Below are 24,342 nucleotides of genomic sequence, written 5' to 3'. Positions count from 1 at the left end.
TTATTTAAAAAATGTTTCAAATTTTAAGTGTACTAATTAATTCGGTACCTCTTGTTTTTTTTTAATTAATTAAAAATTCATTCTTGCGCCATTTTGCAAATTCACAGATGAGCAGGAAAATATTCAAATTTAATATAGTAATTAAAAAAGTGTAATGCTAAAGGTATCAACCTAATAAAATGCTGTATGGATCACTAAAGTAATTAATTTCAATTTTAAATTACCACTTAAGCCAGGGATCCATGGAAAAATATAAATTGAAAAATATTTGAGATTTTAAAAACACGATATAGAAACATTCTAAAGGTACCAAAAAATCCTAATTAAGGGAAGGGGTTAATTTCGTTCATAGGGGTGGACGAAATCGCGGAGCTCTGTCAATATTCTCGAGTTATATCAACGTAGAATCGCACGCGGAGGTCAGAGATCGTTCATTCACGAATATTGCGTCGGTGTTGGTGCAGAAACGTCGCGATTGCGAGCCCTCGTAATTATTAAAATCCACTCTCCGTGGTGTGACAGAGTGGTGCTCGTGCCATTGGCACGCTCATTGTTGGCCCGTCAATCTCAGGCCAATTTCCCTTGAATCCTCCCACCGAGCCTGACTTCGATTCTACACGCGGTATCGACGGTAAAGATGTTTCCAACAAGAAAAACAAAATGCAAAAGAAGGAATAACCGGTGTTCGAAAATTAAGAAATGCTGGACACGAATCATGGCTGAGGTCCGCGAGATGTTCAAGTATAACGAACGTTGGAAAAGCCGATGCAAATATCGTCTACGATCGTTCGGAGCATACAGATTTACTTACGACATTTACCCGGTTGTTGACTCGCGACAAGCATTTTCCTTTACGCAAGAATTACAAAGAATCCGACAGAACGACCTTCCGCTAAGTAAAATCGCCTAGTAGGCGTTCGAACGCGTTCTCTCGCCTTAAAAGACACATTAATACTTAGGCGAGGAAACCGACAATGGTGTTCTTCTGGGGATAATATTTGACGAATTTAGATATGTTGTTAATTAGTAAGAGTCAGGGATGTCAAAAGGGGGTAGAAAATTTTTCCCTATCTTATTAAGTAGTATCCTCATTATATTATGTTTAATTTTCTTCACTTTTGTTCATTCATGACATTTTTTGAAATTATGAAAGATATTAAAAAGAAGGTTTTTTAAAATATTTTAACCCCCCTAATTACGCTACAGATAGAAGCCCATATATCTAACAATAAGTACCTGTAATTAATTTTACCTCAGCACTGTTACAACTGTTCTAATTAATTTTCATAAATTTTAATATAATGCTCGAAGAATTTTCTCCCATTGTCAATTATTGCCAATAATAATTGGTAACCCTAATCTGAATTTATCATTTTATTCCTGATATTGGAAACGAAATGGAAATCGATGAAAGAGTATAGAAAAAGGAGAGGAGAAATTGGATAAGTGTCGAAGGAAGTCGCAAGCGGAACCTGGCCGGAACGGCAAAACGGATCCTTCGTTGGGTATCCTATGAGATCACAAAACGATCTACCAGTCGCTGGGATAATTGATCCTTGAGTTTGGTTCCAACCGAGGTCGAATTGCTTTCTGTTTCGCGTTAATCGCCCCGCCCGGACGTGAGTAATCGTCGAGTAATCGGTGCATGTGTTGTTAGACGGTAACGAACCGGTACACACAAACCAGCGACCGTCTGTTTCATGGTACGAAAAGAGAGAGGGAGAGGCATTGAACTCACCCAGACCTTAATCGACGAAAAAAATTTTAAAAAAATAAATAGAAAAAAAAAAGGGGGTATCGTTCCTTTTGACGGGAAAGTCCAACGCCCGTTTCTTTCATAGAATCGTGTCTGTCGTTGTCGGTGCTTTTTACTTTAACTCGAATCGCAAATTAATTCTATCGCCGATCGCGATAAAGAACAATTGATAGGTTTTTATCAAAGGTACCTTCGATTCTTTCCGCTGGTCGAGCTCGACTGCGCACACGATGTCACGAATTCTCGACCTTGCGACTGGAAGCTAGTAGAATTCCACGTGGAATGTCGTCCGAATGATAAAGTTTCTGGTCCGCGAGCACCAGCACTCGTTGCAACCTTTTTAACCCAGTTCCGTCTCGATTCGATCCGATTCGCGTGGTGCTTGTTCCTTTTTTTTTTTTTTTTTATTTTAAATTTAATAATAGTTAGGTGTTCTTGCAAGAAAAATTATTAATGTTATTAGAAGAAGAATTATGAATCTCGAATTATTAATGTTGAAATCTTGAATTTACCGCACACGTCCATTTTCATACTGTCTTAATTGAACTTGTTAGAAATTAAAAATCGTATAAATTTTTTAGGACGACTTAATATATTGTACTTTTTATAACTTTACTTGAAATACACGTAACACATGTCCCACGATCCACGTAGTAACTTATTTTCCTTATCGACAATCGGCGATCGCGAGAAATCACGATGCGAATTAAATCGATGATTTATGAAACTGGATGACGATGAATATTGATCGATTAAGTATGAAACGATATTTAATCTCGCGCCACTTACGTGCGGCCGAGCCACGGATAAATGTTTAATCAGCCACTTATGAATCTCGCCGGTTTACACACCCTCGGTAATGAATATTAACAGGCATTAACTGCCGGCACATTAAATATGCCTAACGGGTACGTACAGAAGCGTAATCAGATTTCATTTTGCAAAAGCTACCAATCTGGAACATCAAATATAACGGATACTTTATTATTACAGATTTTTCAGAACTATGTAACTGAGAAATAAGTTATAACAGAGGTAAACGAAATTCCATTACTGAAATATGATAAGTGGATTGTTTTGATCGAAGACCGTGTGTCATGTTAGGTCATGTAACGACTGTCGTAATGGTCTTTGATCGACGTAACCAATTCTTTCCAGACGGCGGGAATCACCGATCAAACCAGCTGATTACAGCACCCATTGACGTACTTTAAAGGTTCGCGTTTCTTTGAAATTCGACTTTTCCAGTCCTCTGGGAATAGAGTGAAAGAAGTTATGATATGTAATGATTGGAGAAGCGAAAACGTCATTCGAACAACGTTTACCTATTTTTAATTGACTTCGAAAAAGAAGGACGTTACTCAATTCGATCGGTATATTTTTTTTTCCCCAGAACATTAGATTAATTGTAGCAGGCTTGTTATTTTGTATAAAAAATATAAGAATTTTCTTTAAATTTTCTTGCTTTTTTTTCCCTCTAATTTATTTGGTACTTAAATAAGAGTTTGAAAGAATATCAAACGGATCCTATTGCGACGAAAGGCTCGACAAACGGGACTCTGACTGATCACGTAACCAAGCATAGTAATGAAAAGAAGGATGCCGAATGGACGAGTTTATTACTAGTGTAATTACCATAATCGAGCCCCCGCGTTAGGAAAACAGCTACGTCGTTCAAGGCGCGTCTACAAGTCGATAGATTTGCATTGGCGAACTAATTATCCGGGTATTGTATAAGTTACTGTCTGTGTAACGGCTATCAAGCACAAAACAGAGATGGAAAAATACTCTGAATATACTGGTTGCATTGGGCAAGGTGGTCAGCGATTGTCGGTGTTTTGTATTCAACATCGCGAACAGCTGGATAACGTGAGAGGGAACGTAAATTGCATGCTTGTTAATGATAAACGAATATATTGCAAATACCGGGAGCGCTATCTCGCGTTAAATCTCACTAACTCCTGTATTGCTCGTGTTTAATACGATGAAAGAGAATTAATCGACTATTTATCGTTAGTAAAGTGCAACTGGTTGTACGTATTGCATTCTGGTTTCTTTTAGAAAAGGCAATTTCTATTTTTTGAAAATCATTTGAAAGGTATATTTTTTTTTATTTATTCAGATTTATATTGCAAAAGTTTAAATATTAAATAGGGAGATTCATTGTCCCGAGATTTCGGAATTTGGCAATGTACAATATCGAGCAAAATTGACTTCCCTATGGAAAATGGAGATATTGGAAAAGGACTTCGCCATTTTCCATAGAGAAGTCCACTTTGTTCAATACTGTACATTAAATTTAACAAATTCTAAAATCTCAAGGCAGAGAATTTTCACATCGGCCATTTTTCTTAGGGAAGTCTACTTTGCTCGATACTGTACATTAAATTTGACAAATTTTAAAATCTCAGGACAATGAATTTCTTTACTTAATATTTAAATTTTTGGAGATGAGGGGGCTTCGACATTTCCCCTAGAGAAAATGATAATATTCTGAATTGTCTTCTCCTCCAAAAAATAAGAATTATACAGTAAGTAATCACAGGTATAATTTTAGAAAGAACGTTCAAAAAAGTAGATACATTAAGTTTCATATAAAAGCCACGCTATTTCCATACGAATTCATTATAGTCGGGACAAAATTCTTCAGCGTCTGCTAACTGCACGATTCACCGAATTCTGATAACATCATCATGATGTACGATAGCGTTACCATCTTCAGGTGTCCCGAAAATTCGTGACAGAGAAAGTTGATAAGAGCTGTACGTGTATCGGGTTACGCAATGGGATTAAAAATGAGCAGAAATATCCGAAATTACCGTGGATCGCGTGTCGTTAACCTTGTTCACCAGATATTTACGAATCCGGGTCGCGATTTCTATAAAACAGAATTCAATACCAGTTCGATCGGGTTTACACGCGAAAGGCGACCTTAAACGCGTTTCCGCGAGCTCCGTTCGCAATTAACGTTTCGCGACATTCCTCGAGTTCCAGATCCCGATGGTTGTCTTCGATTTCATCCTGAGAAACGTAATAAATGTCTCTTTGTATTCCTCTGACGTATCAATCAGAGCCACGGTTCTTTTCTTCAACACGTAACACGGAAACGGGAAATTGTTTCGAGCTTCTTAAAATCGATTAACGTTTCCAATAAGGCTTTGGTAATTAGTAGAACAATCAAGACACTAAGTAGTTCTACGATCTGTTTATACAAATCTGATCGCACGTCAATCATCGGTAATCCCAGGCATAATAATGAATCAGATTATAAAAAAAGAAGGGACAGATGGTGAAATATACTAGGAAAACATCGAATTCATAGGAAACCTGCGATAGATTGTTAATCGATTTTGATTTTGATTTTCCTCCAAGGGAAATGATCTCCCGTCTAATCGGTGTTCCTTTTATTACTTTTCCTTGATATGATTTCTAAGCAGGAAAATTTCGCGTAAAAAATATTTCGAGAGATTAACAAGAAACCATTCGCGTCAAGGATAGAGGAGGTTGATAAAATATCAGTAAACCGGACAAGAACAGGATCATTGCGACAGTGACGCGATGCAATGTGAACAGCAATGAAAATAGGCACAGATTAATATATCTTGGCGATGAAAACCGACAGTGAACTTTTCGAGACGATATTTATTCACCTGGGCTTGGATGTCCGCGACTAATGGAAAATTGTTGAAATTACTACGCCGGAGGATAAATTAATAGGAATTATAACCAGACTTATTGCGTTATCGCGTTTCCACAGAAACGAGGATACATGGAAACATAGTTTATCCCTTGGCTGGTAGATCATTAGAACAATCGTAATTTTAATTTTAATTTAGAAAATTTTTTTATTGCGATAATAAAAAATTATGATAATTTCGTTTTAGAAAATTAGGGTGTGAATTCTTCCCCGTATGAATCCTGGAGGAGTTCTCAGTTATATACTAAATTTTCTAATATTTAATAATTAGAAAATTATTTAAAAAATTTCTAAATTAAAAAATGAAGGTTTTGAGAATACCTGTTTCTCCTGTATCCCAATTTTCTTTAGGTTAACCTGATTTGATCGCGAGTGTACATACCGAATTTAATTCTACCACCGATATCAAATAGTCATGAGTTTCGTGGTTCGTTGGCTATGCATTTTTTCAGCCAGCGAACAGGTTCGGTAAACGTGACACCGATTTATGTCAAATTCGTTGAATATCAGGATCAAGGCCGATGATTTTCATTCGATCGCCAATGAATCATCGACTTGCAATCGAATAACGATACGTTTCGTCAGATATTCGACGGTTGAGTAGTTGCCATAATTCGACCGTTCATTTGTCGCTAATTAGCATTTTATATCAGTAATTTTCCTGTAATCATAGGTGGCACCATTTTTGCGTCCACACGTAAGTACACGTGACATATTGGTGTTACACGCGCAATAAACATCTTTTTTCTTCGTTCAAGAGAGGAATCCCCTCGTGATCAGTCTCGGATTCCTAATCTTGAAATATCTCGGATGAAATACGTGCATGTGTTTCGTAAGTGCGTGCATCGCTTGGCCAATTAACATTTCTCCTGCCGTCACGTATCTTTAATGATTCTTTTTTCCTTTATACTGCCAGCAGATCCTAGTGTTTTATAAGAATTCGGACACTTTGAGAAAAATTGAAAGTAACGGTGCTTAATTGTTTGCTAAGTACCATGAGTCACCAACTGAAATCGATCTAGTTATCTTTGCAAAAAATTTATCCAAGGTTTATTAAAAAAAATTAGTTCTTTAACGAACTAATCATTATGGTCTATTTATTGGTCTGTCGAACCTTTCACCGACATATTCGTATGGTATTATACATAGGCTTTGTATCAAAGCTAACCATAGAGAATTCTAATTAAGCAATTAAGAATGGACCCCATAAAAATTCAAGTGATCTTCATGTATGCTAAAATAAAAATAAAAAAGAAAGTCAATACAAAGAGTACCGGAGTATATTTGACATACCAACATTTTGATCTATTACTTTATTATTTTGCGAAATAATACCCCATTTAATATCCACGTAGATGACATTTCGCTCGGTCGCGTCTCGATCTTCGCTTCAGCGCAAAATCAATTCAGAAGAAAAAATGTTGCCGCGTGAATCGAACGTTTGATTAGACCGATCTGCATCGATTTAGCAACCCGTAAATTATCAGGTTACCTGCGTACACGCGTGTTGCCGGTCTGACGTAGAGCAAGTGCCGCTCCGTTTCCGTGCTCTTAGAGCAGGCCTTGATGCATGAAAGTAAGATCTCGTCTCATTTAGAACAGCGCTGCTGGAATGGAGGCGCGTACGATCGCCGTATACGTAGATATCCTGCCGATCTATGCAGCTTAACATTGTCAATGATACTCCTCTAACGTTCGATCTCTTCGACGAGATAAGGAGGAAGGCCGCGTACAGGACTTCCGGCTTGTCTGTTCCACGCGTCCTGACATCAACTTTCGAGGAACGATTCGACGAATTACGGATTGGTCAGCGATATCGCGTGACGATTTGTACACAATCGGAAATTCAGCGCTAAGGACATCACCTGATGGTGACGATATCGCGTGACCGTTTGCGAATCGGAGGCATTTTCAGACGCGGTTCTTCCCTGTCATTGGATTTCCCAGAATCGCGTGAACGCGAAACGTATCGATTAGGAAAATTGATCGCGATTCTTTGAACGAGCGAAAGAAACAGGTGATAGACATCTGCTTTTTTCTTTTCTCTATGGGACGAGATTACTCGGAATGAATCTCGACTCGGGGAATTCACGGTGAGAGTGGAACGAACGGTGTGCAGGTATCGACGGAATGAACGAGCGCAGTTGGGAGTTTCCAAACGCCCGTGTGCGGCTCGTGACGCGTTCGTGACGTGGTTCGGCAACACGGAAGAAACGAGGCCCAAGGAAAATTTTCATCCGAAGAAACGGCCGCACGTTTCGCTGTAAATAGCGTGTCGCCGCTATTTATAGGATCCGCGATTCGATCGCGGTTTCCTGGTTTCCGTTTCTAATTGCCCGATGACAGAGCGTTTCGATGCTGTTCTTTGTCTCCTAAGCTTCTAATTTACTCTTGATAAGTTGTTCCTTAAAAAGTAAAAAACAACCTCCAGGTTGATTGTGCTCCATATCACTCTTTATTCGATTAAACGCTTATTGAAAGACTTCCTCGGAGTGTCTAAAACGTAGGTATCGATACCGAAGGAACGACACTTGTTACGAGCTCCGAGGGTCAATCTCGATGGGTAGGAGCTGTTGCTCGAAGCACCTCGTGGTGTTCGAAAATCGGTTCTGCGCGGACGTTGGAAGCGTCGTCGTTGGAGCGGCGAGGACGTGACGGTGGTGGTGATGGTGGTGGTGGTGGCGACGGCGGAGTTGGCGGTGGCTGCAGCTGATGGACCACCCGAAACGAGGGTGGGGTGGGGGCACCCCTGACCCCGACATTAGCCGGCGGTGAAGGGAGGCAACGTTTATATGCGGCGGCAATCCGCCCCGTAGGCGCATTCGCTCGCACGCTTCGTACACGGGAACCACCCGTTATTAATTGTCATCAGCGTCGTTGTTGTTGTCGTTGCCATCGAGAACAAGGATCGAGACCGACTAGCAGTGTGAAGAATCCAAGTTCGACGAGCACCGATTCGATCGAGAAGAATTCATTTCGTGATCGGTGATTGTCTCGCTGATAAATCGTCGTTGATCAACGGTTCGATCCATCCGGTTCGACAGTAGACGACGGTGTACACTTGCTGCTACACATATACAAGTATTCCCGGTTTTTCCGACAAGAGATAAACCGAGAGACAAAAGCAGCCGATTTCGGGCTCGAACAGTTTTCTCAACGAAGAACAACACGACGGATATGATGGCTGTCGCAGCGGCGCAGAAGAATCGCGAAATGTTCGCTATCAAGAAGTCTTACAGTATTGAGGTGAGTACTTTCTGTTCTCAACATGTTTTTTCTCTTTTAATTGAATTCGTGGTACCGGCCATTGTATATCATTCAACGTGTTAACTAGCAGAGTTTGGGTTAATTAAGATCCAAACTTACAAAAAATATTATTAATCCAAAATTAAATGTATAATTTTCAAACGAAAGAGTTTCATATAATTGGTAAAGAAATAGTGTAAAATTTAGAAAATGAAAAAAATATGAAATATGACATTAAATTAAAATTGTGGCTCTCTCCATGGTCCGCTATCCAAGGATTAACGATCTTTTGAATTATTATCGTAGAATCGTGGTGAGATATTTTGATAGAAATAAATTGTTTAAAAATATAATTTTATAAATAATTAATAAAGTAAAAGTGAGTTTAAGGTGTCGATTGGGAACGCGAGAAAGCGCGGGAAGTTTGCCGAACGTTTAAACCTGCGGGAACTTAGCGCGTAACATTGTAATTGCGAGCACTCTTATTCGCTTTCCCCGTTTAGTATTATTAACCTGTTGCATGATAGCACTTTCAAGAATGATCTTTTCCAGTTAACCCTTCTATTATAAGATCTACAAGATCCCAACTCAGTTTCATTCATTTAAATTTCAATTATGCATCTATCTCATAAATCAGCTTAAAAGGCAATTAAAATTTTAATTTTATTATGCTCATTGCTCTATACTTCATCAGTGATGGCTAATATTGTTAATATATTCTACTTATTATTAACTTTTCAATGTCTAAAATATTTGATTATTTTATTACGTCTCGAAATGTTAATTAGGACAATTAGTGAAGGTCTTTGAAATATAAATATAAGGTCTTTTTTTATGAACACGATAGAAGGATTATTACTGTTAATTTCGATGTTAATCTAGTCAAAGTTGTTGAAACGAGCATAATCATTATCGTTTAATCATATGATAATAACACGTGGTCGAACAGCAACGCCGTATGTTACTGGGACGTCTTAAGAAGTAGGTTTCCACGAGATTCGTCTGAGTTCCTCGGAACTTTCTTACATGGAAGAATCCTCTTTCTTGCTTGCCTACGTGACTTCGTGATAAAAGTCCGGTGTATTTCGTAACAGGTAAAAAAGAAAAAAAAAAATTACATCAAGAGTTTGTGTGAATTCGTGCATGAACACACGAATACACGCGTCTTTTTAGCCTTCCTTCGAAAAGGCCGTTCCACCGTACGAGTGAAATTCTCCGGTTGGAAATGAAGAAGAGACTCAGTATAGAGAAAGTACAGACGATTAATTATTACGACTGTTGCGCAACATTAACGACCTTGCCGTTCAATCGTTTTGCATTGTATTCGAGCAAGTCGAATCAAGATCTAGACTTTGTGCAATCATTCCTTCCTCGAAACGTTTCACGGGATTTTGAAAAAAGATGAAGAATTCTCGAATGAAAACGACGGCAATCAACCTTTAATCTTTTACTTTTCCCTTGGAAATACACTATCGTTCATAAATAATAGGATGCTTTTGGAATTTTCAAATTTTCAAATTTTTAGTAGTACTAAGATTGCAGAGTCCTTATTTTATTATTATTTTGAAATTTTCAACTTTCTATTCCAGTATTGTTTACCTTACAAAATTCCACCTAAAAAATTAATAACTTTGCAAATTTATTGAAAATTTTACAAGTGCCCTGATACTCGCAAATGGCAAAGTACAGTACCGAGAAGACTTCCTAAGTCAACTGGAAAAAATGCTCAATTCTGTACACTTTCCACGAAAAGTTTGCACGTTTCGTTCAACAAACGAAAGCCTTATCTATTTTCAAAATGACGCGAGTCGCCATGTATGGTTCGCAATGAGGCAATAAATAACATCATCTAACGTGTAATTAGCGATCCTCTAAGAACGTTTAATTTTCAATTCCACTGTAAACGAAGTTGGTAAGGTCGCTTCGTTTGTCTTTTCCTATGGCAAACTATCGCTCCTTAGATCGTGCAACGATGACTTTCAATCGAAGTCTCGATTCGAGGCCGAGTTTCTTTTTTCCATTCATAACGAGAGCTCCGCCTCGCAGGAACAGGTCCTCCGAGAATTAGAATCGCAAGGACACGTCCCTGTGCATTTTCCAGTGCATTATAGAAAAAAAAAAAACGAAAAAAAAAGATAAAAAGAAGAAAAATCGTGCGATATGACGTTCTAATTGGTATCTTGGCAAGGTCTGCGGGAAACTTTTTCATTCATGGCTCGTTTCATCGCGTCGATCGGCATTTATTTATCCCACGCGTTGTTTTTCATAGTTTTTTATTTTCTATTAAAAATTAAGTATTCACAAAAATAATTTTATATAATTAAAATGATTAATATTCAAACGCCACTTATGGGTAGCGTTTGGAATCGCTAGAAGGAATAAGAAGATATTCGAATGAAAAATAGTAATTAACGAGAGAAAATTAACAAATTTCTAGATAAACGCGTTCCCATAGAAAGCACGGTGATCCGCGAGATGACCCGGCGATCGGTTCGCTGACCCGGCAGAAAACGAAAAACCAAAGATCACGGAACGACGTGAAATTTCACTGGCGAAGCAAAGATGTGCTCTTCGCTCTGATCCGTTACTTTCTCCGCATATCATGAATTCTACAGCTTCTTGAGCACTTCTTCGGCTAACACGAGTTGTAATTAGGCGATCGCGTCCTCGGCCGGGAGTCAAGCTGACGAAATTTTCGAGATTATTGTATCGGAAACGAAAAATCTTGTATCACCCAAACGAAAACGTTCTGTTCGTTTCGTTTAGATTTAAATAGAAAAATCGACTCGCGTATGATTGCTACACAATTTACCAACATTGTTAACGATAATGGCGAACAACGACGATGATAAATCTGAGTCATTCGAACGGAACTCGACCGCACCGGATCTAGGTTCGATCCAGAATCCGTTCCACGTGTGCCGGATAGATCCTTATCGAGCGTGTACCGCGTTACTTCAACGAGGGGTGAAAAATGACCCGATCTCGGTTGCGTTCTTAATTATTTACCGTTTCAACTATAACGCGTATCTCTGAGTTTATTAAAAAGTCCGTTAGTATGATAGATAAATGAATAGCAATTCCAAGCTGCAGAATCAATCAACCTGGATAAATCGATCGATTATGGAATCGCGCATAAGCAAATAGCTTAATCGGTGCACGGATTTATTACAAAATCGCGTAACTAACTCTGAACACCCTCGATTGGAGGCAGCCATGTTAGCCGATCGCTTCGCAGGATCGTGTGTAATCGTATCGCGTTGCAAAATCGCTCGGCCTCGGCTCCCGCATGATAATTATGAATATGTTATAAATATAAGAACGAAGTGATTGTAAGTTCCCGATGATAGAGAGAGTCGCGGAGAGGCCCTGAACAGTTCCGAACCCCCGTTATTCGCCTTTGGAGGCTCGCCGTACCGACGGTAACGCCTCTGACCACTTATCAACGCATTAACACGATTAATCATGATCCATGCTACGTTACATACACAGGTAAATCATATACGTGTATCGATGGCTGCTCGTTGATTTACTATGCTAATCGCTCTATTTAACCCGGTGAGCGTTAGATTAAAAAAAGAAAAACATTGCAGTTACCGAGCGTTGGGTGCGTACGGCATGTGCACATTATGTCTTTATCGAATTATCAGTGCATTTCAGTAATTTTGTTATTAAAATTATTTCAGTCAGATTTAAATCGAGTTAACTCAATTTAACGCTTCAGTAGAGCCATTTGGGTCATTCCATACTACTTAATTTTTCAAATTTGCAAATTCAAAATTTCCATCTAACATTATAGTAGAATCATTTAAGTTATTTCATGATGCTTAATTTTTCAAATTTACAAATACAAAATTTCCATCCAACACTCGTTAGATTGAACGATACTGTTTTCTCGAATTTCTACTTCGCTCTAAGAAAAATCATATTAATGCTACATTATGAATGCTAATCATGTGACAATTTGCGGTTGTTGTCGCCTTGCAACTTCTTTTTTTATCCCTCTTGTTGCCTTATGCATTTCACCTGCCGTTTGTTCGCTGTTAAACAATTCTCACACGAACGATCGTGTGGTCGAATTTTCGGTATCGCGGTCTATCGTAGAACTCGTTTCGTTATCTAACAGCTGGTCACGTTTCCATAGACTAACTATGTAGGTGGTTACATCGTGGATTCTGTTCACGTTAATTAATAACGCCACGCGAGCTATGATTTTAATGGCGAAATAATGATCGACCTTGGGCACGTTTGCCACGGATCATTAAGCCTCGTTTTACCGGCAAAAAATTCCAATCCACCGTGGAATATTTCACTCAACCGCGAAACTCTTGTGCGTATACCAGTTGCATGTTTCTTGGAATGTCGTGTGATTAACAGGCAATGATTTTTCACTGGATTACTTTGCGAGGATTATTTTGGAAAATTAACACTTTGCACCTGTTCGAAAATCACAGGAAATTCTAAGCAAACGGAACAAAGGATAGCGTATATAAATTAATTAACCACAGCTGGACAATTACGTGAATCAGATTAATCAGCCAGGTGACACATTTGAATACGAGTCATCGCTCCAAAGGATCGACTCGTTCGATACTGTTTAGTGTGTTTTTCCTTCACCTCTGTTCGAAAAAACAATTTTTCTGAATCTCTCTACGGGATAATCAAGCAGGTTGATGCAATCATTCGACAGAGTCATCGGTCACCTATCCGTTCCATTGGCAAAGTACTTGGCCCACTTCGCAGCGATATGTCGTCAAAGGGATTACTACACGTTTTCTGTAAACCGTGCCAACCGCTTAACTCGGTTGGAAAATCAAACCGGGTCTCGAGCCATTCATGAAAACCACCTCGTAAAGAATTTGAATGACATTCAACGCGTCTGTTCTTTGCAATCAGCGGTAAAACACGGTGACATTTCTAACGAACAACTTAATGATCCTCTACAACAACTGGTATTCCGATTAACCCGTCGGCGATGTGCTGGAAAAATATTACCACGAAGTATGTCGTATACTTCAATCAATTTCTTTTTTTCATTTAAATCCTGTGTAATACATTTTTGCGCCGTTCCGTTTGGCAATCCTCCGTCCCGATTGTCCAGCATTTAATATCTCTATAAACGTGGTTCGTTGGCGCGTGATCTTCTTTGCGATTGGGAGACGCTTTGTCTTCCTTTTGTCAGGATCCGCTAATTTCCGACCCTTCAACGACAGGACGGACACCGGGGAAAATTAATTTCCGTGTCTTTGCTTCGTGATCGAATCTTTCTGACCGAGTTGGATAAGCTTTGGCCAGTTCTAAATCAGACAGGATATCCGTCGTTTAAAGTTGAACCGTTGAATGACACAGGGAGTCACTGTTAATTAGTAACTGATTTCAATTTAATTTTAGACTCATTTCCTAAATTTTGAATTAAATCTTTAGATATATTTTTCTAATTTTAATCAAAGCACTTGGCTTACTGAAAAGTGTTTATTTGATTTGTTTAGAACGGATATCCGGCAAGAAGGAGATCCCTGGTGGACGATGCTCGTTTCGAAACGTTGGTTGTCAAGCAAACGAAGCAGAGCGTGTTGGAAGAAGCTCGTCAACGTACGAATGGTAAGTTTTTCTTCTTTCATATTATAATGATACTATTGTCTATGATATTTTCTATATTTATGGAACGTTGTACACTTTCTAATGCATGAATTTATCTAAAGTGTATTCGTGCTCCAAATAGCTATCGAACTATGTCATTTAAATAGAAGCTGTTCGTGTAACTTGATTACCAACTATTCAACAATATGTAATTAAGCGTATCATCGATGTTGCATGATAATCTTGTTTGCTGTTAGACTCAATAACCGATCAGGATCACTTAGAGACGGAACGTTATGCATCGTCGAGCGACGATGAACAGGCGGAGACGTTGGCTTGTGCTGCTAAACACGGAGGTTTGTACTTAGAAAATTTTTAATACCAATCTCTGGACTCGATAATTAGTTTATATCATTTTTATTCTAATTAAAATACGTTCAGAGATTGTAAAAATTCGAAGATGTTAGATGTTGTATTAGTACGAGCATGGAATTGTCTTTGACTTACAGAAGCCAAAGCGGAAGTTTCTTCATCGGAGAGCGATGGCAGACCGGACGAGGATTACAACGATGGTAGGTAAAATTTTCAATTGAAAAAATCCAAAAGATTCAGATGGTTCCAATAAGGAGGGGAAAGTGGTTGAGGTAAATTGAGAGTGAAACAGCCCCTATTGTGAAGAGTATATACCAGAGCAAAAAGCTACTTTTCTCTACACTTGGCTGAATTACGCGGACGACCTCTTTCCACCTTTTACCAACCGTTCTTCGTCTTTTTCCAATCCGCTTTGTGCATTTAGAATCGTATTAGCCGAGGACCCTTTTCCCGCGATAAATGTATAACTCGGTTATTTCCTCTTTTTGCCTTACTTCATCTTCGCCCGCGGACCGTCACGTAGCTGGCGACAATAAGAGCTACTTTATTCTGTCCTTATTCCCACCGTTGCCTCTATAAAACTGGCCGACGGTTCCGTGGAAATGGACTTTGAATTGCTCGATTATTACCGTCCACGGAAATCACTTAGCGCCGCGAAATAACGCGTAAGAACGTGGAAAATGATTTGGTATTCTACGCGAAATTTTCAGGCATTATCCCTGAATCACGTACATAGAGACTAGCTTAACTTCGCTTCGGTTGAAATGAAAATAAAATTGCTATAATGTAGGGAGAGAAAATGTCGTTTCGTCTCGGGATCATTTGCTAGACTCTGCCCCAGACGCCTATAACCCCGCTTTTTGGAACTCATGCCGGGGGAGCGCCAGCGAGAACAGACTCAATCCCGCCGCCACCTGGCGGTCGTCGACCCGAGCTAATGACGTCCGGGGAGACTCAGCCCGCCTTTCCCCTCCACTAAACGCCTACAATAAAGTAAAAATCCTCTGTCGAATCCATCGACAGAAATTTTAATTCGCGAAGATCAACCCTCACCGTCTCTCACGATTCCTTTCAGACGCCGGATTGACCGAGGAGGAAGTGGTGCTGGCAAAGACCATAGCCGAATGTCCCGAGAACGAGAACGCCGTTCAGAAAGCGGCTCTAGTTCTCCGTCTACGCGAGGGAATCAGTTCACTGGCGAGGATCCTGAAGACGATCGAGAACTTCAAGGGAACGGTCACCCACGTGGAGTCGCGACCTTCGAAGAAGGAAGGCCTGCAGTTCGACGTTCTAGTGAAGGTCGACATGACCAGGCAGAGCCTGTTGCAACTGATCAGGAATCTCCGTCAAAGCGCCGCTCTAGACGGCGTCACTCTGCTCGCGGACAATTCCGTCAGCATCAAAGACCCGTGGTTCCCGCGACACGCGTCCGAGCTCGACAACTGCAACCACCTGATGACCAAGTACGAGCCCGATCTCGATATGAATCATCCCGGTTTCGCCGACAAGGAGTACCGAGCTCGCAGGAAGATCATCGCGGAGATCGCGTTCGCTTACAAATACGGCGATGCAATCCCGAGCATTCCCTACACCGAGACGGAGAACGACACCTGGTCCCGCGTGTTCAACACGGTCGTTGACCTGGTACCGAAGTACGCTTGCGTTGAGTATCAGAGAGTATTTAAGAAGCTGCAAGAGGAGAAGATCTTCGAGGCTCATCGTATACCTCAGCTTCAAGAAGTGAGCGATTTCTTGAAGAAGAGCACCGGGTTCACTCTGCGTCCCGCGGCTGGACTGCTCACCGCTAGAGACTTCCTGTCCAGTCTTGCGTTCAGGGTGTTCCAGAGCACCCAGTACATTCGTCACATCAATAGCCCGTACCACACGCCAGAACCGTAAGTATTTTTCAATGTTTTTCAATTCTTTTGTCAATATGATCATCTAATGTTAAATGGGGATTTTATAGCAAAAATGAGCACAGTCGCTTCATGATTCTTGGAATAATAATTTTTAGGGCAATCTAAGCTTCTTTTAATATTCAATGAGTTTATATTGGGAGGAGATCTGTTTCATACGACTCGATGGAGGGCAATCGATCGAGTGGGTTATGATGAGAGAGGGCTGACGTTACACAGAGAACGATAATAATAGAATTACCACGCTTCTCTAAGCTCGTAATGGAGCTCTAATTGGCTTTTAACGACGCGATGGCGTTGATAACTTAGTTTCCAGGGATGCGATCTTGTATCTAGACGGAAGTACCTTCCGCCTTGGTGAAATTTTCGATTCCAACGAAGGCATCTTCTGTTAGAGAGCAGTCATCCTGATGACAAACTCTTCGATCCTTATCAAACAGAAAATTATGCAAATTTCCATTCATTTTTGATCTTCCATTTAATACAAGTGTTTCTGCTATTATTTTCTTTTCGCATTGCTCTTTCGAGTTACGTTGATTTCGTTTCACCATGAAATTGTGGATAACGAAATTATATCGTTATTAATGCAGAGATGAAAGAGCCCCTATCTAATTTCCGGCGAACTTTCACCCCTGCTTTATGCTTTCATCCCCTTTTTCGTTAAATTGCCTTCGCTCGGCGCCGATTAAAGAACGACCATAATTATTCCCGATGATATTAAGCGTCTAATTAAAGACTCGTTTAATTTTCCTCCTTTCGTTAGAATGAAATTCTTCTCTTTTCCATTCGCAGAGATTGCATCCACGAGCTCCTGGGACACATGCCGCTGTTGGCCGATCCAAGCTTCGCTCAATTCTCTCAGGAAATCGGTTTAGCTTCGTTGGGTGCCTCCGACGAGGAAATCGAAAAATTGTCGACCATCTACTGGTTCACCGTCGAGTTCGGTCTCTGCAAGGAGGGTCAAGAGGTGAAAGCCTACGGCGCTGGTCTTTTGTCCGCTTACGGAGAGCTGCTTCACGCTCTCAGCGACAAATGCGAGCACAGAGCCTTCGAACCAACCACCACTGCCCTTCAGAAGTATCAGGATCAAGAATATCAACCGATTTATTACGTGGCAGAAAGCTTCGAAGACGCCAAGGAGAAGTTCCGTCGTTGGGTATGTATATCGCTCTGTCGGAGACTTCGATGCTGAACAGACGGTGCGCTCTTACGCGAATCCATAAACGTTAATTATAATTTTGCTCGATTATTTTCTTGCGAAATTTCCAATTAAATTAAATTATCAATAGTTAATTTCTCAAAGGTTTTTTTTCGGTATTTTTTTTCTAAATACAAATTTAATAATGTTAATTGCAAAAAAGGTTTTCGGTCAAGATAATACTGAAAAGTGAAAACGAAAAGTGAACAGGAATCCATAAACGTTAATTATAATTGTGCTCGATTATTTTCTTGCGAAATTTCCAATTAAATTAAATTATCAATAGTTAATTTCTCAAAGGCTTTTTTTCGGTATTTTTTTTCTAAATACAAATTTAATAATGTTAATTGCAAAAAAGGTTTTCGGTCAAGATAATACTGAAAAGTGAAAACGAAAAGTGAACAGGAATCCATAAACGTTAATTATAATTGTGCTCGATTATTTTCTTGCAAAATTTCCAATTAAATTAAATTATCAATAGTTAATTTCTCAAAGGCTTTTTTTCGGTATTTTTTTTCTAAATACAAATTTAATAATGTTAATTGGAAAAAAGGTTTCCGGTCAAGATAATACTGAAAAGTGAAAAATTCTAGTTTCTAATTATTAATAATTCTTTGATTCCAGGTGGCCACCATGAGCAGACCCTTCGAGGTCAGATACGATCCCCACACGCAACGTGTCGAGGTGCTCGACAGCGTGGACAGGTTGGAGAACCTAGTGTCCCAATTGAACACGGAGATGACCCACCTTACGAACGCGATCGACAAAATCAAGAGGTCCTTCGCGTAAAGACGAGGAGGGTGTTTCATCCTCGTGACACGATACGGTTCTTCCTTTCGCGAATCACCGAGCATACTCGCTCGAGAATCCCCGACGTTTTCTTTCTTTTTCGAAGCTCTATGTCTACGTAGCGAATTTCAATCGATCGAAAGAATCATTTCGAGAAAGGTGATACACGATTTCGAGGGCAACGTTTCTCTATGGAAAATACGTCGAAGTCGTCTAGGCACACTGGCTCGTTGCTACACATGTCACGTCATTTCCATCATCGTTCGTCGTTTCGCATTAAATCGTCCTCACTCTCTGTATAAAGTCGCTCATCCGCGTGTAACCGAAGCGGATTCGTCGTTGGCACACGCGCGTGGACCGTATTCGATGGAGCCAATAATTTAATCGTGTTATTTATTCAATTAGCGTCCCTCGTCCACGCGCGTCATTCGTGAAAATAAGAAAAAAAAAAAATACTATATTTATTGGTTAGATGATTGAAAACGACTCGAGCCCGAGACACTTGTCAGCGTGGAAATTTCGCCGTTTACGTTACACGCGTCCTATTGTATTTTATTCTATCGTGTTACATCTTATTATTATTGTATTATTATTGTGTATTAGTCGTAGAATTATTGCGTAGTTGTGTTTTCAAGTAGTTACACGTAGCCATACAAAAGTATCCACCGCGATAGTAAGTGATATCAGCGTGTCGTCTTCGATTTTAGATCAATTGTACGAACAGGACGACTAGTATTAAACAGGCAATCGTAGATTTTCTTTTCTTTTTTTCTGTTCTCGATAACCATTAACGAAACTTTGATTCTTGGGAGACAGATTTGTTCTCTCGATAGATACTATGGATGAATATAAGAGAGGATCGGGGTTGTTTCCCAAGGAACAAATTACTATTCATGGAAATGTAAAACTTCGTTAACGAAGTCACGGATCAATGTTGTATTAAAAACGCACCGTTTAGAGTGTAGTGCGAGTCCTCTGCTTGTGCACCCTGCACTTATTATTTTCTTGCTAACTCGTACCAAATACTTTTTCCTTCTCGTTCGAATGCGTTCGAAAATGATCCGGCGCATTAGATTTCCTTTGTATTATATTGTAAAGTACTCAGAGCATAATAAAAACCTAAGATATGAATCTTACACGGTGCTTTCGTTTATTTCACCTTGTCGCTTTTAATTGATAAATTGAAAAATTAATGTTACTATTGTCGTAATTAGAAATTAATACAAAATCAATGTAATTTCTGTGTCAAGTGCGAAATGTCAAACAGCTAGGGAATAAGGTTACACCATTCGGTCTTTCTTATCCGAATACCGATCTTTCTTATTTCGCTCGTAAATTCTTTCATTTATTTTAAGAAGAGGCACCAGACATCCTAAGAATTCCATATTCATCGCCGATACCAGTTGGATATCTTTGGCGAGAATCTCAATAAAATACATCAGTAGGGTTAATTTTAGAAAAATTTGAAAAAAATCGCAACTATGCTGACGTCTCTGTTCAACGTTCAGACACGCGCGAAATCGGTACGAGTTCCGGTGTAGGACATCGGATCAGAACCATATGTAGAAATTTCGTTTTTCTAATAAAAATTTTTTGGGTTTATAGAATGATCTAATAACAGAATGACGAGGAGCCTTGATCACCCTTGGGAGGTGAAAATTAATTTCAAAGTAAAATGACATTGTCATCTTTTGACACGTGGATAATTTTCAAAATGCAAAAAATGGAAAAAAATATTTCAAACAGAAGTTAAATGGTGAAATAACCAAATCTTAGGGAAATGACAGGGCATACGAAATAAACTTTGCTACGGTTTACATTTCCTAATTTTATTTAAGAAAAATGAATTTAAGCCGGTCCTAAATCGTCGAATAGAGGCTAAAACGCATACCGTTACAACCGTTACTCACGTGAGCGACACGTTTCGAAGTGAAATTTGCTTCCTGATATTTCGATGCGATCTCGCATCGATGAACTCCGTTGCCACCTTCCGTCTCCTGTTCGCGTGCTACTAGAAACATGACGATCCTCACGTAAGCACCGATCGAAAAACTAACCGAACGACGAACGACTGGCCGGTCGATTCGCGACGAACATGAAATTCCTGCTGTCGGTTCTGATCGCGCACGTGTTACAGTGCGTGGCATCGAGATCGAACAGCGACAGTAAGTGAAAGTGCGTTCGCGCAGGTGATCGATATGACTTCCTTCTTCGTTCGACAGGTTATCAGGAGGATTCGTTCAGCGTCTTTGGCTGGATCAGTTACTTGAAACGCTTATCTCTGATAACGTTGATGATTTCCGGTGTCGTTCTCTATTACGTCCCCGAATCGCGACCACGTGAGTAACAGGGAAATATTTTTTCGTGATTTACGAAAAAGGGTTATTACGTTTCCGTCAACAGATGCGAGGAAAATTTGTCGAGTACTGATCGATCTCACGGCGGATGGTTTGAAAGCGGTGCTGAGCACGCGCGAGGACGAGCAAATTTACGAGAAGATCAAGTCCAAGTATCATCGTGTTAAATACGAACAATCTCTGGCGGCTCAGAAACGTGTCTCGAGGGAGGTTCAAGACGATGAAGATTTCGAGTTGATGCAGAAGAATCAAGGGAAGAGGGCGAAGATGTTCGTCGATGGCGATGGATTACTGATCGGGTCGGTTGAAGTTGTCGATAGTAATAAAAAAAATGAATTTTATTGATTTTAATTCGCGAATTAGGTATGATTAGGAATTAAAGAATATTTTAGACTCTTCTTCTGTTCCCCCAACTAAATGCAAATGATGAGAGGCTACTCCCTCTTCATTAATTTAAAATTTATGCAATATTTAATATTCAACAGGAACAGAGAAAAGAAGAAAATAAACATGAAACAATGTAAAGAGCACCGACACTCTCGTCAACGTCTGCGTGGCAGTTTCGTTAAAGACATTTCCGGCGAGTCCTCGACGGAAGTGACGAAACCAGTCTACTTCTATTCTGACAAACTGGAGGATTTATCAAAATATTTCAAGAATAGTCTGTACGGTGCGAAACGACCCAGCGAGGCCTCTGTTGAAAATTATGCGCTTCTGATCAGGTAAGAATATCATTAATTTATGATACAAAACATCAGCAAAGTGTTTTTCATTATTTCGAGTGTTATAGTGGCAGCCCACAACAAATGGCAATGTTAGATGAAAAATACGACAAAGATGATGTGGTCATTGTACAGGATCCTTATGTTAAGCTAGAATACAGGGAATGTGGTACTTCGACTGATAAACTGTCCTCGATAGCGGAAGCTTCCGTCTTGGAACAGGAAGGACCTACTAGAGATTATAATGACCATCCAACAGAACCGGTAATTTTAATTTAATAACATTAGATTGTGCGGTATTTGTAATAAGCGGAGATTGTGGAAATAGAGTTCTTTAAAAATGAACATAAGAAGTAAAAGAGGATTACAATCAAACAGTAATTAATAAATTAATTTGAATGGTATAAAAATGACATCAGGTCATTGCAAAATAATTAATATCATAAACTGAGAAAATTGTATAAGGTATTTTTTAAATTTAATATCTTCCCGAAAATTCAAAACAGTATCACTAGCACCATCTAGCAGCGCGTGGGAAAATTAACCAAACAGAAAATCATATTTTTCTGCAAAATGAATGATTTTTATAACTTGCTGACAATTAATCCTGAATAACCTAATAATCTAATTTTAAGATTATTTGGAGCATTATATTATAAAAATAAAAAAATATAGTTCTTCATCTGGGAAACAGATGCTACAGTCATCTAGCGGTGGAACCCCAGAAAAAAGTGGTATTATTTTCAAATCGTCCAGCAAGAAATTAAACATTCAAAAATAAGGCGCGCGAAGTATTTATAATTTATTAAACCAGTTATTTTACAGTAATATGATGTCACTTAATATTGCTATATAGTTTAATTATTGATTAGCACTCAGTTTCCCAATTCCACAGCGATCTTTTCTTTTTTAAATTTAATTAGAATAGAAAAAACACTGAATCTGTTTGTGATAATCATATGCTCTAGAATTGTCATTTTGTACCACTACAGGGAATGGAATCGTACGTTAAGGATGTTGACTTAAACTCAATACCTGAAGTAGATTCTAGATTTTCAGTCAATAAATCAATGTATCAGACGAGTGAGTATCAGTGCGGTGGTGAATGTTGTGATAGCGGATGTTCTGATATTCTTGGTTCTTCAGCTGATACAAAGAATGTACTAAAGTAATTAACTACTATCAGCATGACAAACAACTAGCCAATGGAAATATTGTAAATCTTCAAAAATTTATTCATTACAGATCATCTCGAAGCATGTTGAGCTCGAAATTGCACAAAAAGATAGAGGAGAACAACGAAAACTTGCAAGCCTCAAATTACACAAAGTACAATCACGAAGGTGGTCGTTTTATGAAGTTAAGTAATTTGAACAGTCGTAAAGTGGATTTTCGAAAAGAAGATAAAATAGATCATTCTCATCAGGTGATTAAAATTTCCAAACGAAAAACTAATATTTAAGAAAATACTTTCTAAGTTTTAAATTCGAACATTTTTGTTTATCAAAAGTGGCAAGAAAATGGACATCAATACGAAAGTACATGTAGAAACGTTCGAAGGAAGATTTCTAGGACCAACAATCCATTGAAAAGTTCCTGTTGTAACGATGTTTCTTATTTCACTGATCGAAGCGGGGAAGCTGATGATGAAATTTCTCATCTTGGTGAACGAGTAACAGTGAAGCATGATCTTGATGAAAAACCTCAGAGGGAAAATTATTTGTACAAAAGAAATTCAGACGATTCGATTTTTGATCACATTTGCAACGAGTTTGAGACGGAGCCTATTTTAAAAAGTACGTTCAAAATATTTCTCCTAATTGCCAATTAAGCCTACTATTAGAGTCAACCCCTTTAAGTACTAAGGGCGACTATAGTTATTTAAACGATAACAAGGATAAAATGGAAATAAAAAAATGATTATTACAATCAAATACACCTCATTGTAAATTAAATTTGACACAAAGGATTTTTTTTTATTTAGATCGAGTAACACCTGCCTTAATCCGAGCGGTAAATTGGATTTTCGGTGGTTGCCCGGAAGCGAGGAAAGTCGGAAAGGAAGGAAGTCCTGAAACCACTGGCGAGTGGCTCCTCTAACGAAGAATATTAAATCCATCTCCGCAGACTCGAACCGTCGGCAAAATAATAACTCTACCATATCGAAACCACTTCTAGTTTATCACATCCTTTGAAAATCATTTCTATCGATGTCCACAAACGATCTTAAAAATCGTTCGCAGATCGAGAACACGATTTAGAATAAATCGGAAGCCTCGCAGCTGTACTTTTGCTTATTTTCCAAACATAAACGAACACGTCACCGCAGTTAATAATAATAACGATTCCGATCGGTCTGTTCCTCGTCGGTTTGCAAACACCCGTTCGATTTGCACGCGTAACCGGAAGAAACATTCCGTGAATTACTTTACGATCGCGAACCGCCAAGTCAATATTTGTGTCGATTTAAAAACGAGTACAGTCGAGTGCAAAAGAAGAAATGATCTATCGATCGCCTTATTCACCTTTGTTCCTTAAACAAGGAGGAGATTTTAACAAAGGCTGATAGATCTATATCTAAAATAAGCTAGTTTAAAAAAAAATTTGGAAAAACGCATAATATGGGATATTCGGATAACGTCCCTGACATAGATTTCAAATTTTTTATCAAATCACATAAATTACTATATTTTTATAATTATAAAAAAA

At 39.0% G+C, this 24,342-nt stretch overlaps 2 protein-coding genes across 2 annotated transcripts; both read left to right on the top strand.

Annotated features, from left to right (window-relative positions):
- The first annotated feature begins 8,259 nt into the window (after positions 1–8,259).
- ple (tyrosine hydroxylase ple) lies at positions 8,260–19,212 on the top strand. Its single transcript, XM_034325683.2, has 7 exons — positions 8,260–8,699; positions 14,189–14,300; positions 14,537–14,635; positions 14,789–14,851; positions 15,727–16,546; positions 17,360–17,723; positions 18,390–19,212. Exons 1-7 carry the CDS (start codon positions 8,631–8,633, stop codon positions 18,552–18,554), a joined length of 1,692 nt encoding a protein of 563 aa, XP_034181574.1. The 5' UTR covers positions 8,260–8,630; the 3' UTR covers positions 18,555–19,212.
- A 1,289-nt stretch (positions 19,213–20,501) lies between these two features.
- On the top strand, positions 20,502–24,123 carry LOC117604998 (uncharacterized). Its single transcript, XM_034325697.2, has 9 exons — positions 20,502–20,719; positions 20,777–20,893; positions 20,958–21,210; positions 21,397–21,633; positions 21,702–21,897; positions 22,626–22,801; positions 22,879–23,059; positions 23,144–23,429; positions 23,618–24,123. Exons 1-9 carry the CDS (start codon positions 20,650–20,652, stop codon positions 23,731–23,733), a joined length of 1,632 nt encoding a protein of 543 aa, XP_034181588.2. The 5' UTR covers positions 20,502–20,649; the 3' UTR covers positions 23,734–24,123.
- The last annotated feature ends 219 nt before the right edge of the window (positions 24,124–24,342 follow it).

The sequence above is a fragment of the Osmia lignaria genome, chromosome 9, assembly GCF_051020975.1.
Source record: "Osmia lignaria lignaria isolate PbOS001 chromosome 9, iyOsmLign1, whole genome shotgun sequence".
NCBI lineage: Eukaryota > Metazoa > Arthropoda > Insecta > Hymenoptera > Megachilidae > Osmia > Osmia lignaria.
This window is presented reverse-complemented; position numbering and strand designations above follow the sequence as displayed.